The 16,522-nt window shown below is 38.0% G+C and overlaps 1 protein-coding gene across 1 annotated transcript in view; it reads left to right on the plus strand.

Moving 5' to 3' along the window:
• LOC136866147 (CUE domain-containing protein 2-A) overlaps positions 1 to 16,522 on the plus strand; it is a 180,678-nt gene that overhangs the window by 139,312 nt on the left and 24,844 nt on the right. The window contains exon 6 of the mRNA XM_067142855.2: positions 15,236 to 15,396. Coding sequence (XP_066998956.1) covers positions 15,236 to 15,382 — 147 coding nt within the window. The 3' untranslated portion in view covers positions 15,383 to 15,396. The remainder of the gene's footprint in view (positions 1 to 15,235; positions 15,397 to 16,522) is intronic.

The following is a 16,522-nucleotide window of genomic DNA, read 5'->3' on the forward strand; positions in this document are numbered from 1 at the left end:
TCCCATCCGATTTTCGGAAGAATGTTGTTATACCTATTCCCAAGAAAGCTGGTGCTGACAGGTGTGAAAACTACCTCACCATTAGTTTAGTTTCTCATGCCTGCAAAATTTTAATACGTATTATTTACAGAAGAATGGAAAACCAAGTTGAAGCTGAGTTGGGAGAAGATCAATTTGGCTTCATAAGAAATATAGGAACATGTGAAGCAAGCTTGACTTTACATCTGATCTTAGAGGATCGAATTAAAAAGGGCAAGCCCACATACATGGCATTCATAGATCTAGAAAAGGCATTCGATAATGTTGAATGGACCAGGCTATTTATGATTCTGAAGATGATAGGGATCAGATACCGAGAACGAAGAATTATCTACAATCTGTATAAAAATCAGTCTGCAGCGATAAGAATCGAGGGCTTTGAAAAAGAAGCAGCAATCCAGAAAGGAGTGAGGCAAGGCTGCAGTTTGTCCCCTCTCCTTTTCAATGTTTACATAGAACAGGCAGTAAAGGAAATCAAAGAGAAATTTGGAAAGGGAATCACAGTCCAAGGAGAGGAAATCAAAACCTTGAGATTTGCCGATGATATTGTTATTTTATCTGAGACTGCAGAAGATCTCGAGAAATTGCTGAATGGTATGGATGAAGTCTTGGGTAAGGAGTACAAGATGAAAATAAATAAGTCCAAAACAAAAGTAATGGAGTGCAGTCGAACGAAGGCAGGTGATGCAGGAAATATTAGATTAGGAAATGAAGTCTTAAAGGAAGTAGATAAATATTGTTACTTGGGTAGTAAAATAACTAACGATGGCAGAAGTAAGGAGGACATAAAATGCAGACTAGCACACGCAAGGAAGAGCTTCCTTTAGAAAAGTAATTTGCTTACTTCAGACATTGATATCGGAATTAGAAAGATGTTTTTGAAGACTTTCGTGTGGAGTTAGGCATTATATGGAAGTGAAACATGGACGATAACTAGCTCAGAAAGAAAGAGAATAGAAGCTTTTGAAATGTGGTGTTACAGAAGAATGCTGTAGGTGAGATGGATAGATCGAATCACGAATGAAGAGATACTGAATCGAATTGGTGAGAGGAGATCGATTTGGCTAAATTTGACGAGAAGAAGAGATAGAATGATAGGACATATCTTAAGACACCCAGGACTTGTTCAGTTGGTTTTTGAAGGAAGTGTAGGTCGTAAGAACGGTAGGGGTAGACCAAGGTATGAATATGACAAAGCAGTTTAGAGCAGATGTAGGATGCAATAGTTACGTAGAAATGAAAAGGTTAGCACAGGATAGGGTGGCATGGAGAGCTGCATCAACCCAGTCTATGGACTGATGACTCAAACAGCATTATTCACAACCAATTCTAGGATGGACATAAAATCTTGTATTTCTAAAATACCTTAGATGGCTGTATTTGCTTGTTTTTTTATGATAGGCTATAATTTAGAAGTTGGAATACTAGGATACATATTTGTAATGTCGAAGGAGTGAAGGGAATGATTAGGTTGGATATTACATTTGTTTAGTTTCTCTATCAAATCCGTAGTGTTTTTAATGGATTTTTTGGATAAAAAATTATTTCTTCTTAAAAACTTTTGAATGAATTCAGAAGTTTTATAAAGAGGGCTTGGTCTATAATTGATGATCAGGCAAATGGGGGTGCCGGTTTTATGTATTTTAGGAAGGGCTTTAGCAGTGGGAAGGCTTGGGATGAAAGTAATTAATTTTGTTTTTACTTGATCTGTTAAAAGGAACGAAATATTCTTTTTTTTAACTTTTTTTTTTTTACTAGTGGCTTCACGTTGCACCGTCTCAGATAGGTCTTATGGCGACGATGGGATAGGAAAGGCCTAGGAGTTGGAAGAAGGCTGCGCGTTAATTAAGTACAGCCCTAGCATTTGTCTGGTGTGAAAATGGGAAACCATCTTCAGGGCTGTCGACAGTGGGATTCGAACCTACTATCTCCCGGATGCAAGCTCGCATCCGCGCGCCTCTAACCACACGACCAACTCACCCGGTGAAATATTCTTTAAAGTTTGCTTAAGTAGAAAACGAACTGTCTGTAAAGAATTTTGTAGTTTTATCTAAATATTCATTTTTATCCATTAAAACAGTATTGTTACCCTTGTCTGCTTTTGTGACAATAAGATTATTGTCCACATTCTTCTTTTTAATGCACATACTCGTTTCTGTTCAATAGATTATTATTATTATTATTATTATTATTATTATTATTATTATTATTATTATTATTAGGGTGGTTACTGTTATAGATTTGGTTAAGAATGTTATTCAATTTTCGTTTTACTTCAAATCTCAGTTCTTCCTGCTTTTCTGTTGGCAGTTTACTGATAGGTAGTTTGGATTCCAAAATCGTGGTAGAAGTGGTGTTAAGTGTATTAAGATTAGGCCAGTTATGTTTAGGACCTTTGGCTAGAATCGAAAAATGTTGGTTGAGTTATTGATATACCTGTTTTTATTAATATGGTTATTGTTAGGTTTAGAGTTTTTTAGTATGTTTAGTTTTTTCTCTAGAGTTTCTTGCTTCTTAGCTAACATAGTGAATAGTCTACTGTCAACCTGAGTTTGAAATAAATTCCTTGAAAGTAAATTTGCAGCTTAGATGTGAGTTTCATACAGCCTATGATTTAAAAGTGATTTTTGCTTGTATAGAAATTTAGGGCCGATTGCAAAAACGGTGTTTAGACGATGTCTACGGTTAAACAATGCCTAAGTAGGGCTGCCGCATTGCAGAGACGTTATTTGTCACTTAGACACCGTCTAAAACTGATGTTCAACCGGCCATGTTTAAACACTGCTCAGAGCACTGTTTAACCTCAAATGAGAGGAGTAAATCATATTCAGAGACTATGTACCATGAAACATGTAATTTGTATTATCACGTTGAGATGATTCTGCCTGCAGCGAAATCGCAGCAATGCATTTGAAATGTACGGGGAGGTAGAGCTTAAAAGAAAGATTTCGCTTTTCAAGAGACTTGTTTCTTGAGACTGACAAAGGGACAGTCCGGTAACTGTCAACTTGAATACTCTTCTTGGCAGCCGATGTATTTTATTATACATGGGGTAATTTCCATGGAATTATAGGTCACCTCGACTACATACATTTCAGAAATACTTGTCCCAATCATCAGAGGGCTGTCACGTACATCAACGAGGAGGGATTCACTTATATTTACTGCCAAATAAGCACACATAATAGTGAAAACTAAGAATTAGGTTGTATGTGGTTTGATATATATATAATCGTCACGCTATTTCAGATAAGTTTATGGCAACTTGGTGGTGATGGTGGTGATTATTGTTTAAAGAGGATGACTGGGGAAGAAGGGCCATGGCCGTAATAACAGCTCTAGTATCCTGGTGTAAAAACAGGGAAACTACAAAAAACAGTCTTCAGGTCTGCCGATGATGCATTTCGAACCTACGATCTCCAGAGTGCAAGCTACATCTATATGACCCATCCAACACATTCGGTTACACTTTACATCTTCCCTTCGTCGAAGCTATTTACACTCACTGTAACGCTATAATCAAAGCTACAGTTCCCTGTACGGTGGTGTGTCGCTTTAGTGTCGATAATATTATGAGATTAAATTTCCACCGAAAGCAATATTCTTATCTGTGGGCAAATCATGCTCATGCTCATGCTTAGGCATATTTCAGTAATCGAGTAATGTGTAGGAAGACAAACAGCTGATTGGTGTTCGGAGTGCGCACCGACGAAATTCATTGGTGGCGGCAAGCAAGGAGTTGCATGAAAGATACTTTTATCTCCATTTTCAAACCAATATTGAACCTTTAAACAATGTCTAGTTAAACACCGGCGGAACATTGTTTATGCAATGGAAGATCATGCTCGGTTTAGACGTTGTTTAGGTAGACATTGTCTAAGGCTTAAAATTAGTCATCATTTCTGAAATCGGTCCTTAATCTCTTCCCTCAGCCAAATCTTATTTGTTCTACTTTGGATCTTAGCGAATTGAGGAGAAAGTAAATATCTTTCCAAATCACCTTTGAGAAAATTAGGTGTCAAATTATATGTAATACATTGCTTAAGAAACTCTGTATCTTTGCATAACTTGGCTATTTTAACTTTTAAACCTAAGTATAAATAGGCTTTATGTTTTGCCTGGTTGACCGCATAATCAAAAGATAAGAATTTCATGATTATTGATCCATATTGAACTGTGAATTACAATAATAGTTAAATATTTTATATTTAATGTCCACCTTTTCAGTACAAATTAGAAATGATATACATTTATATTAACATTCAGGGACTAGTTTTGACCTAAATCGTAGGTCATCATCAGCCATGAAGCAAATTACGCAAATGTATTGAATAAAATAAACAATGTAACGACACAATGGTCTTAAAAAACTGTATGTACAATCAATAGAATTTTAAGTTAAGGCTGGTGAAATGAAATAATTTCTGTAAAAAGTTTAAGCAATGGATGACAACGTGTAGTGTCAGTAATCTTAAAAATGATATGTACATACCATATGATAAATTAGGTAATGTTCAAGATTTTTGTTGCACTACATTAAAGAGATCCTTTTAATAGTGGTTCCTTAATATGCTGGATTGCTGCTCTATGTTAAAAAGTTGTTTTTCATCGATATACATAAAATGCTAGTCACGGTTCACGCATAGAAATGCGATTGAAGTTGGCTTTCCAAATAAGCCGCAGTCCATTCAAAGTTCAAGTGATCCAAAGCCAAGGTGTCTTCCTAAGATATCAAAATGTTTAGTTTTGTACACAAAACTATATATTCAGTTCACGTGAATGCGATGTGTGATGTTAGAAAGGGCTCTTCTGTATAAAGAATTTTGCTTTTAAAGAGTTGCTTTTAATAGAGTTTCATAAAATGTTGGTGCGTTGCAATATATTAAAAGCTGCTTTTGATAGATCATCATAAAATGTAGGTCGCAGTTAACGCATAGAAATGTGATCGAAGGTGGCTCTTTAAACACGTTGTAGTCTGTTCAAAGATTAACTGAGCCAAAATCAAGATGTCTTCTCATGATATAAAAATATTTCGGTTATGTACACAAGAAACTATACATTCAGTTCGTGTGAATGTAATGATTGATGTTAGAAAGGCTCTTCTGTTGAAAGAATCTTGAATGATGATGATTGTTGCACATGGAGGTCCAAATACATTAGCAGTATCTATAAGGTGGTGGAATTTTATTTGATACATTTGTGTAATTTGCTTCATGGCTGATGATGATGTACGATTTAGGTCGAAACTAGTCCCTGAATGTTAATATAAATGTACACTAGTGTCGAAAAGTTAAGCACAATAACCAAATGAGGCTATACTGCCTGATAGGAATGTCGGATGGATTGCTGAACAAACGGAAGCTTAATCACACACCATATGTCACACAACTTGTCCAAAAAACAGTGTCAGAAAGGTTTTGATAGTTAAGGTACACCTTCGACAACAACTAACAAAACTTGGCAATGTCTTCCACAACAAAATATGTTGTTAATAGGGTGTATGGTTACCCCCTAATGGCCACACATGCTTCGCAGCAACGTGGCATGCTCTCATAGCCGCAGTTCATGCATAGAAATGCGATTGAAGTTGGCTCTCCAAATAAGTCGCAGTACTGTGTAGAGATGAGAAGAATGCAAGAATGAGGAATGTGGCCTGCAAGCACGAACTTCCTGTTCTACCCAGACAGATCAGCTCTTATCTGCTCTTATCTGCTACACAAAAGCATTGACTCACACTTTGCAGTTTGGTGGATTACAGCTGTCAAGGGCGAAGAGCTGCCAGTAGAAGATAATATAAAATCGCCTGAGTAGTAGCGGAGTTGCTATGGTAACCATTGCGTCACTGGCTCTACTGGTGAAAACCCCTTCGCCCCGTGCCTCACCGGGCATGAGCATTCTTCTGATCTCCCAACAATACATTCAAAGTTCAAGTGATCCAAAGCCAAGGTGTCTTCCTAAGGTATCAAAATGTTTAAGTTGTGTACACAAAACTATATATTCAGTTCATGTGAATGCGATGTGTGATGTTAGAAAAGGCTCTTCTAGAGCTCTTGTGGCAGTTGATCCCATTCCTCCGAAAGGGCAATGCGAAGGTCTTGGACGGTCCTTGGTAGAGGCTGACAGGATGCAGTTTGCCTCCCCAATGCATCCCAGGCATGTTCTATAGGATTCAGATCTGCAGACCTCGCTGGCCAGTCCATGCGATGAATGTCTTCCCCAGCCAGAAATTCATCCACCAGAGCAGCACGGTGCAGTTGGGCATTATCGTCCATTAAGAGGAAGTCTGGACCAACCGCACGTCTGAAGAGTCGAACTTGTGGTCTCAGTACCTCATCCTGTATCTCTGAGCAATAACAGTGTTCCTCGGACCACCCATGAAGACGTGCAGGTCCGTACGGCCATTCAACATGATGCCGCTCCACACCATGACGTCACCACCACCCATACTGGTCCCGTTCCACGATGTGCCTGTGGTTGTATTGGCTGCCCGGTTCTCTCCAGATTAATGTGCGACGGGAATCGTTCTGCAAACTGAAGCGGGATTCTTCTGTGAAGAGCACATGCCTCCATTCATTCATGGTCAAGTTTCGATGTTGACGGCTCCGCAGTAAACGGGCCCGTCTCTGTGCTGGAGTGAGCGGGACGCACACCGCTGGATGTCGGGCAAACACCCCTGCTGTTCTGAGCCTCCGGTACACAGTTTGCTGGAAAACGGCAACCCCTGAGACGGCCGCAAGTTCCGCCAACAATTGCCTTGCAGGTGCACTCCGATTTCGTCGGGTGGTTAAGGCCAGATATCGGTCTTGCTGTGGGGTGGTTACCCTTGGTCGACCTGGTACTGGCCTACGACTAACATCTACTGAGTCTCAAAATCGTCTCCAAAGCCTGGAAATGCCACTTTGTGGCACATTCAAGGATACGGCGACTTCGGTCTGGGTCTGGCCTGCTTCCAGGCGGCCGAGTATTCTATCCTGCGAAATGGGGTCCAAATGGCGTCGTTGAGCCATTATGTTGTCACGTTCACCACAAGGCTACACTCCGCACACTATAACAAGGCAAACACGACTGAGGGAATATGGGGTGCAGGTACTGACTGTGTTTTCCTACGGCACTAGTCAAAGCAGGGAACACTCCTTTCCTATACAGAGCAAACGCGTAGGATTGGTAGGTGCATATGTCGTGCAATTTGCGGTCTATTTCCTATTGCCCTGCTTACTCGTAACTTATGCTTAACTTTTGGACACTAGTATATATCATTTATAATTTGTATTGAAAAGGAGGACATTAAATATAAAATATTTAACTATTATTGTAGCCCTAAAGATGGTATTCCGTAGTCTCCCATTTTCATACCAGGAAAATGTTGGGGCTGTACCTTAATTAAGGCCATGGTTGCTTCCTTCCCACTCCTAGCATCTCCTATCGCATCGTTGCCATAAGACCTATTTGTGTCGGTGCGACGTAAAGCAAATCGAAAGAATTATCCACAAAATATAGACACTTCCATGGTTTGAGTACTTGCTTTTACCTTTAATTGATGTCCTTTGTACTGGGCATGTTGCCTGAGATCAAACCGTCCACTGTTCGAAATGCTGAATTTCTTCCTGCACAATGTATGAAAAGCAAGTTTATCAATTGAACCAGGACTAACCCACGTGAAAGTGTCTTCCCACTTCTTTAAGTACGCTTGACTGTACTGTTGCTACTTGTAGCATTTTTTCTTCGTCGGTGAACTCTATTACAATTCTCAAACAGAAGTAAAATATAAAAAAGTAAGGAATATATGGACTCAAGAAATTATCACTGCGTGAAGTTTATGAATGTGAGTATAATAACAGAAGTGGAAATGAACTATATCAACAATATCGGTTGTAGGTGATCAAGTGATCGCACAGACTACTCAGAAATCTATATCCGAACGGTAATAATAACAAAGATAATCGAAAGAATGTGCAGCTTTGTTATATGTATATTAAGGGGAAGAATCTTTTTGTGTTCTACTATAAGCCAGCACCAAATATTTTTTTAAAGTGGAAGGAAGTGCTGTATGGGAAAATAAAAAGTTAGGCTAAATTACCAGTAAAAAAGTAAGAATATGGTAAAAACTTATAAACTGGCAACCCTAATTTGGGTTTACAGACATGCAGGATTCTTCACGGAGATAGCCTCCTTTTTACAAACTCTTACTGTCACTTGCGACACTCGCAGAGGTACATTCAATCGCTTCAGTTACAACTTTCTTCGTAATGTAATTAGATGCACGCTTTGCAACAGGAAGAGGTAACATCCCTTCATATTTAATGCGGACACAGCACCTTCTTCCAAGACATGTTTTTTATTTTGCTTCATGTGTTCAGCTTTTTATTTTGTTTCAACTTTATATTTACTCAGTAGCTTATAGTTCTACTTTGTGAAATGCACAGAGCATACTAACCTACGTTGGGTTGGTGAGAAATTCATAAAACTCCCTTGAAAGGAAACAAAAAGGAGTCCACTTAAGTCAATGCAAATTGAGTCATTAATCTTTAAAAACTAGTATAAGCAATGGTACATGTTTCCACTTTCATTTTACCTTCTTCAGCCATAAGAATAAATTACAATGACAGAAAACTAGTGAAAATGCCAAAAAATGTTTAAAATATTGTAAGATAACACTGAAAAAGAAACTTTTATAAAATATTTATACTAAAGAAATTAGTTTACCTGGATTGTGTAAAAGTTCCATTGAGAATGGAAAATTGGTGACAGAAAGAACATAAAGGAATTCATTGCTAAAATAATTTTTCACTTAGTATGCTGTCTTGATATGAAATATATGTAGTCATTCTGTATTGATTTATGTATTCAATCAAAGAATAATTTGTTGCTAATAAAGTAACTTAAAAACACATGCGAGAGAAGGAAAAACAAAGATGTGATAAAATTGTATGTCAGCACGGAGCAATAAGTGGTTGGTGAGTAAAACTGTTTGTCACTCCAATTGCATAATAGTGAGAGAGAGAGAGAAGACAGTGAAAATTATGTAAAAATGGTATACAGTACTTGATGAAATGCTGAAGTAAGCAAATACGAAGGACAAGAAAATGTGATGTACTCTGTGTGATGTGTTGAGCCAGATACAGTGATGTTTACATATGCAGTAAGGTGGGTTCTGCCAGATTACTAAGCAAGTAGGCTGTTGGCCAATCTTGACAAGGTGTCGTCGCTCTCAGTTGACCACCCCTTGGTCTGTCAGTCACATTATTGGTCTCACAGTACCTTTTCCAAGTTTTTGACACTGCACTTGAGGTAACCACCTGGGCGACTGCCGTAAATGCAGATCAGTAGTGATTGATCGAACCACTATGATGAATGCTACTGCTTCTTGTGTATGTCAAACCTGAATCAGTGCCACAATTCTTGCTCGATCAAACTGGGAAATATGCATTGCGTATGTAACGTAAACACTAGCTGAAGCTCGTACTGGACTGTATACACTATTACCAATCTTCATCTGAAATGGCATAATTGACCCCAAGTTCAGCAGAGCTAGCATGTCTATCTTATCCCACTCCTCCTGACAGGCTTTCCAGAGGCCTTTGATAGTGCATGGACGTCTATATCCTAAAGCCCTTTTTAGGAGTTCAAATGCACAGAAGTCCATGGGTGACCCATCAGGTGCCTTCACCAGAATGTCAGTGAAAGGAATTGGTTGGATTCCAGTTTCCATCTCCAATCTCTCTAAAAACAGACAAATTGAATGAGAGGTGTGGCTGGATGCTTTATCTTGATGTACCCGTACCTCATTTTTTGCCCTCCCATACAGTGCTGCGATATCTGTGTTGTAAATGGGTGTTAAAACCTGTTGCTGATAGTACTAGAGTTCACCTTCACATTATTAACGATAAGGAGAATGGTTAACTTGCCATTGTAATAGTATCCAGCGATGATCCTGAAACCCCTTGGAAAACTTTCCTGGCATTCTTTATATAATGTTTGATAATTATTTTTGTCTCTAGGGCAGTAGTAAATTGAGGGGGTTTGTTACAGTCACTAAGGTACACATATGATTTGTTTAATGTCACCACATTTTTCCATCTGCCCCCTGCCAGATAGCCCTCATACAGCTTTCTTGTGTTAGTGTGACATTCCGAAATGTGATGAGGCAACAGCTTGTGAACTTGGCACTTATGCTGCTTTTCTAATTGCAGGTCCATCCGACTCATTGGCTGAATGGTCAGTGTACTGACCTTCAGTTCAGGGAGTTCCGGGTTCAATTCCCGGCCGGGTCGGGGATTTTAACCTTAATTGGTTAATTCCAATGGCGTGTGTGGCGTATTCAACATTAGAAATCATCCTAGGTAGGGCCCTCATCTTCACAGACATGCAGATCACCTAATAGGCCATCTACTAGAAAAAGACCTGCACCAGGACTCTCCGGAGGCCATACGCCATTATATTAATTGCGGGTCCTTGTTGATGTTAAAACAGACACCCCCACCTTACTGCGATAGTCCTTTGGGGGACAGGGTTACCACCTGAGACAAGGGCCTTCACTTTCCTCACCACTTCTGGTGTACAGCTGGTGGCGGGTCATGGACTTGCCTTTTTTTTCCCCTCTGGAATTAAGTCCAGTTGGCCTTTGCCTTTTTTATTCAATACAGCATTGATCCAGTTCTTTGATATCAAGAAATCACCATTCTTGCACATTCCTATGATTGCAGAATAGCTGTATTTAGCATCGAAAAGGGCTGTTATGTAGCCCTCCCAGTAAGGGTCAATCCTCTTCGGCATTGTTGCAGCTAATGTCACGAAACTCTATAGAGACGTTTTCAGTACTGATGTGGATCATCACTCCCCATTTTGACATACTCAAGTTGATAACAACGCCGCCAGCGGCCTTCAAACTCCTCACCAGAGATCCTGAACGATCTTCCTGTTGTTACTTAGGTAGTAAAATAACTAACAATGGCAGAAGTAAAGAGGATAAAAAAATGGAGACTAACACAAGCAAGGAATTGAATTGAATTTATTGATGATTTACATGTCACTGAGGCTGAAAAGCCCCTTTATGTAGTGTCTTCATATAATACAATACAGGTTTATGAACACAGTAACTACATTTTTTATAATATTAAAATATTAAATTAAAAATTAACTTTAAAACAATTTAAAAACGGAAGGCTGTAAGAAAAGAAATTTGCTCACTTCGAACATAGGAATTAGAAAGATATTTTTGTCTGGAGCATGCATTGTTTGGAAGTAAACTTGAATGGATGAGTAGCTCAGAAAGAAAGAAAGAAAGAAAATAGAAGCTTTTGAAATGTCGTGTTATAAAAGAAAAAATGCTGAAGGTGATATGGGTAGATTGAATCAGGAATGAAAAGATACGGTTAATTGAATTGGTGAGATGAGATCGATTTGGCTAAATTTACATGTCATAATTCTCATCATTGTTCGGTATTGAAGACAACTTTATTACCAAGTTTATACAAAGAGTGTTTTATTATACCACCTATTCAATGTAATGTAATAGCCAACCAGGCAAGAAGTCAGTTAAATAGGTTTCTCAGTCTTAAAACAAAAATATGTAAATTAACTAAGGATTGATCCCGAAATTTCTGAAATCAGCGCAGAGAAAGAACTTAAATAGTTATAGTTTGAACATGGTTCAGAATAAAGTGAACGATATTTGGATAAAGAATGAAATTAGAGCACTGTATAAAAAGAAAACCACCGGGCGAGTTGGCCGTGCGGTTAGAGGCGCGCGGCTGTGAGCTTGCATCTGGGAGATAGTGGGTTCGAATCCCATTGTTGGCAGCCCTGAAGATGGTTTTCTGTGGTTTCCCATTTTCACACCAGGCAAATGCTGGGGCTGTACCTTAATTAAGGCCACGGCCGCTTTCTTCCAACTCATAGGCCTATCCTATCGTCGCCATAAGACCTATCTGTGTCGGTGCAACGTAAAGCAACTTGCAAGAAAAAAGAAAACCCAGTTAAACTTACAGCTATATAAGACACATTTAATACTAGCCCAGGCACTGGCCCCATTAGAATGGAAATCATTCCAACAGCACATGGATAACAAGTTGATGCACTTGCTAGATAGGAAACAGGCGACACTAGATAAAAAACGAACGCAATTAAGGGTATCTCAAACACAGTATTCTAAACAGACTATGGATGGACAAAGAATAAACCCAACAGACACTAATACACCTACGGTTGTGAATTTGATGGACGTACAGTTTTCGGATAAAGAGATGGAGCTCTTGAATAAAGGTCCTAAATATAATTGGCCTAGCAAGGAAAAAAGAGTGGCTGAGATTGAGGTGAATGTTTCTAAACTCCCATATGAAGTACAAAATGATATAAAATCGGAAATAAAGAAAAAACTACCTAGGTTAGCCGAGGATCTGAATACTAAATTTGATCCCAATCAACACACATTTGAAAACTATGATAGAGGACAACAGCATTGTGATGACTAAGGCTGACAAGGGGAAATCAATAGTTTTACTAGATAAGGAAGCATATATCCAGAAAACAGAGGATTTTTTCAACAATAACAATTACTCAGTGGTTAGTAAGGATCCATTAGTAAAAGTACAGCATAATCAAGTACAATAATCAAGAAATCAACATTTTTTTTAATGAACAAGATCAACAGAGACTCATAAGTATGAATCCTAACATTCCAAGAGTAATATGGACTTCCATATGTTGGACAGACTGGACAAAGTTTCTCTACAAGGTACATGGATCATTTTAATGCTGAAAAACACAATAAATATTCTGCAATGAGCACGCATATGAAGGAAGCTGGACACCGTTTTACTTCTTTAGAAAAGGATCTCACAATAATCAGGAATACAGGCTAAGGGAAACTTTTAAATGAATTAGAGAGTATATACATCTTTTTGGACAAAACATATAATAAAGATCAAAATATCAATGACGACACTGAAATCAGAAGTCCACTATACATTTTAACATTTAAGTTATTAAGTGCTGTTAATCCAAACCACAATAGGGTCCCTCGGATATTTAAATCCTTAGAATTGAAAGCTTCCTTTATCTCTCTAAATACTAAGTCTGCTCTTGCTCCTCCAAACAACCACCCTCCTATGTCAGCATCAACATGCAAAGCTCTGCCTACCCCCCCGCCCCTCCTCTGCATTCCCCACCGCCTCTACCACATCGATATAACACTAGGAGTAGGTACCCCAGACAAGCTAATGCTGTTGAAGCAATAGGACGTACATAATATCTGGTGAATGAGTAAGTACCCATTTAAAAAAAAAAAAATCCAGTGAAATTCCACATTCCATCACATGCCATCAAGTCCTTTTCATTTTTTTTTTGTTACAGAACATCCATGTTTCTTTCTACGGGCGTCTACATCTACAAGGGACATTTCCTGAAATTGTCATATGGGCCTGTAGTTTACTCTTTTGAAAAGTTTTAGTAGCGATTCTAAATAACACTCCAATGTTTGATAGTACTCATTGTCAATGAAGAAATCTACACAAAACACATTATGATAACTTAATTCATATTGTCTTCAATTTGACTACACATTTTTAACCCTAATGGTTTTTAAAACTGATTCACACCCAATATGCATGTTGTGTTACACTTATCCATTCCATTAATAGCTTTGGGTTCAGCACACTGGTCCCTAAGTGTTGCTTATTGTTCAAACAATTATGAAAAAGATCCATTTCAAATTCAGACATGAATATTTTTAAGAAACAGTGTGATACAGAATTCTTTTGGACAAACATTTCATTATTTTAAAATTGATTTTAATGTGTGTTCATACGTTTTTAGGTATCCTTGTATTCTAAATATAAGGAATCATAGTGTCAATATTATTAAACATTTAATGGCATAGTTTATAAGAATTGTATAAGGTCCTCAGACCAATGTTTGTTTTAGGATTAAATAAGACTGATGATGCCCAGTAAAAGAGGGGCAAAACATGTAAATGGATTGTATTGAATAGGTGGTATAATAAAATACTCCTTGTATAAACTTGACTAAATTTGACAAGAAGATGAGATAGAATGATAGGACACATCTTAAGACAACCAGGACTTGTTTAGTTTTTTTTATTTTATGGAAGTGTAGGCTGTAAGAACGGTAGGGGTAGACCAAGGTAAGAATATGATGAGTAGATTAGAGCAGATGCTGGATGTAGTACTTACGTAGAAATGAAAAGGTTAGCACCGGATGGGGTGGCATGGAGTGCTGCATCAAACCAGTCTATCGACTGATGACTAAAGCAGTGTATAATTATAATCTTACAAACACTCATAAATGAAACCAAACTACAGCCCTAATGGGCCTTGGCCTACCAAGCAACTGCTGATCAGCCTGAAGGCCTCCAGATAGCGAGGTGACGTCACAATATATAAGTAAGTTATATGGATTTGGGTAGGTATTAAGTAGACATCTAAAGAATCTATTCTCAGTCACTACTGATTTGCATTTAGGGCAGTCACCCAAGTGGCAGATGGTAAGAAAGAGGATAGAAAATCATACAGAAAAAAAACACAATAACAGTTCAGTGAGGATAGTGGGAACAATGGAAATGAGAGCCAAATATGAAACATGAAAGGAACAAGAAGAAACTCTCCATTATTACTGGCCTCCTTTTTGTATCAATTGCCATTCTTTGGTTCTGTTATTTCTCATTGTTTTCAGGCCCTGATAAGGTGTTTTTGATTCCCAGTTTTTCAGTTGAGTAGGCAATAACAGTCATTGATTAAGAGAAAGCTGGATGAACAGGGGAAGGAGAATACAAAAGCCGAAGAGCTTTAGATAAAATTAAACATGTAGATAAGAAAAGGAAATAGGAACCAATACAGAAGAAAATGAACCCTTTGGGTTTCACATCTATAATGGAAAGGAATATCAGAATTGTAGGTTTTTAAATTTGAAGACTGGAAGCTGGGAAAGATAAAACAGAATTTTGAAAAAGAAAGCGTTTTTATTTTAGAATGTTGTTTGTCTTACTCTACGTTTCAGACTTTTTATTAGTTTCTTATTCATTTTGAACAATTTCTCTTGTGATAATTATAACCAAAAGATTTTCTTTCAAAGGAAGAAAGACAGGAAGGAAATTGAATGCTTAGTTTTTATATTCTCTGCATCCCATAACATCCAAATCTGTTACAAAATACAGATAAGTTTGTATCCTTAAATGTTTCAGGAACCCAAGAAGTTGGTGCGTTACCGTGATAACAAAATTGTTAGCTTGAAAGGTGAACGCTTTACTGAAGTGAAGAAAGATGAAGAGGAAGAGATGAAGAAAACTTACGTGAGCATCAAACCTGCCCGCCAGTATCGCTTTCATTGAGCAGTTACTTTGTGGTGAGTTCAAGCTCTTTGTATCCTTCAAAAAAATAATATCTACTTGTTTTTTGCTTCTCATTTTTTTGATGGAACAGGTAGTTACACATAACTTACAAGATTTTGTCTTTAAACCATTTCTTTAAATTAACACTTTTAGCAAAAGCATTATTAACATCTGATCAGGTGGTATGATTTAAATTACAATAGACGTCCGCTATAGCGAGTACGGCCTATAATGAGAACTCCATTAAGGCGACGATTTTTTCTGTCCCTTCAAAATTCCTATATTAAACTGTGTATCGTACGTCGGTTACAGCGAGAGCCCTATCACTGATGCATCCGTTATTACGAGCGATTAAGCGCGCGCGATTTTTTCCCTTACCGATATTTATGCACCCCAGCGATGATACAGTATTGCATGTGATCGATTACCTTCGGCATCGTTTCCTCGCTATGTGCACTAGCGAGTTTTCTCGTCTACATTTGAAGGTGGTGTCGGAGTCGATTAGTAATACCCGATGACAGCTGTTCCATAAAGAAATTTGAAATGAAAGAGAACATATTTTCGTAATAAATGCGTAAATGCCGTGTCCGATAACGGTTGTTAATTTGTTAAAAATTAAGGCTGACTAAACGACCGCTTAATTTTGAGGCTAAATACTGCAATTAAGTACGAATGGGATACACCTCGAGATATGACAGAGTGCTTAATTGATTTCAGAGGTTAGTTTATATTTTGTCGCGTCTGGTTAAATTACGGAAAGGCTATTATGAAAATTTATAGCGAGAAGGTTATCATTTTTCTACTGACGCTTCTTGAAGTATGTTTACATCATACGTATAGTGCGGTTCAGTTAGGATAGATGATGCTGTTTGAAGAAGAAAATTGAAACGTTTGCAACAAAATGCGATCGATCATCTTCGGTACGGTATAGTTTTCTCACTTCGTGCATTTGCGAGCACTCTCGTTGACATTCAAAGGCGATGTTGGAGTTGATTAGTTATACCCGTCGACTGATGTTCTCTAAAGAAAATGCAACATGAAAGAGGATAACACGTTTTCGTAATAAATGCGTAAATAACATGGTCGGTATCAGTTGTTAACTCGTTAAAACTAAAGACTGAAGTAAACGATATCTTAATT

The sequence above is a fragment of the Anabrus simplex genome, chromosome 1, assembly GCF_040414725.1.
Source record: "Anabrus simplex isolate iqAnaSimp1 chromosome 1, ASM4041472v1, whole genome shotgun sequence".
Taxonomy (NCBI): domain Eukaryota; kingdom Metazoa; phylum Arthropoda; class Insecta; order Orthoptera; family Tettigoniidae; genus Anabrus; species Anabrus simplex.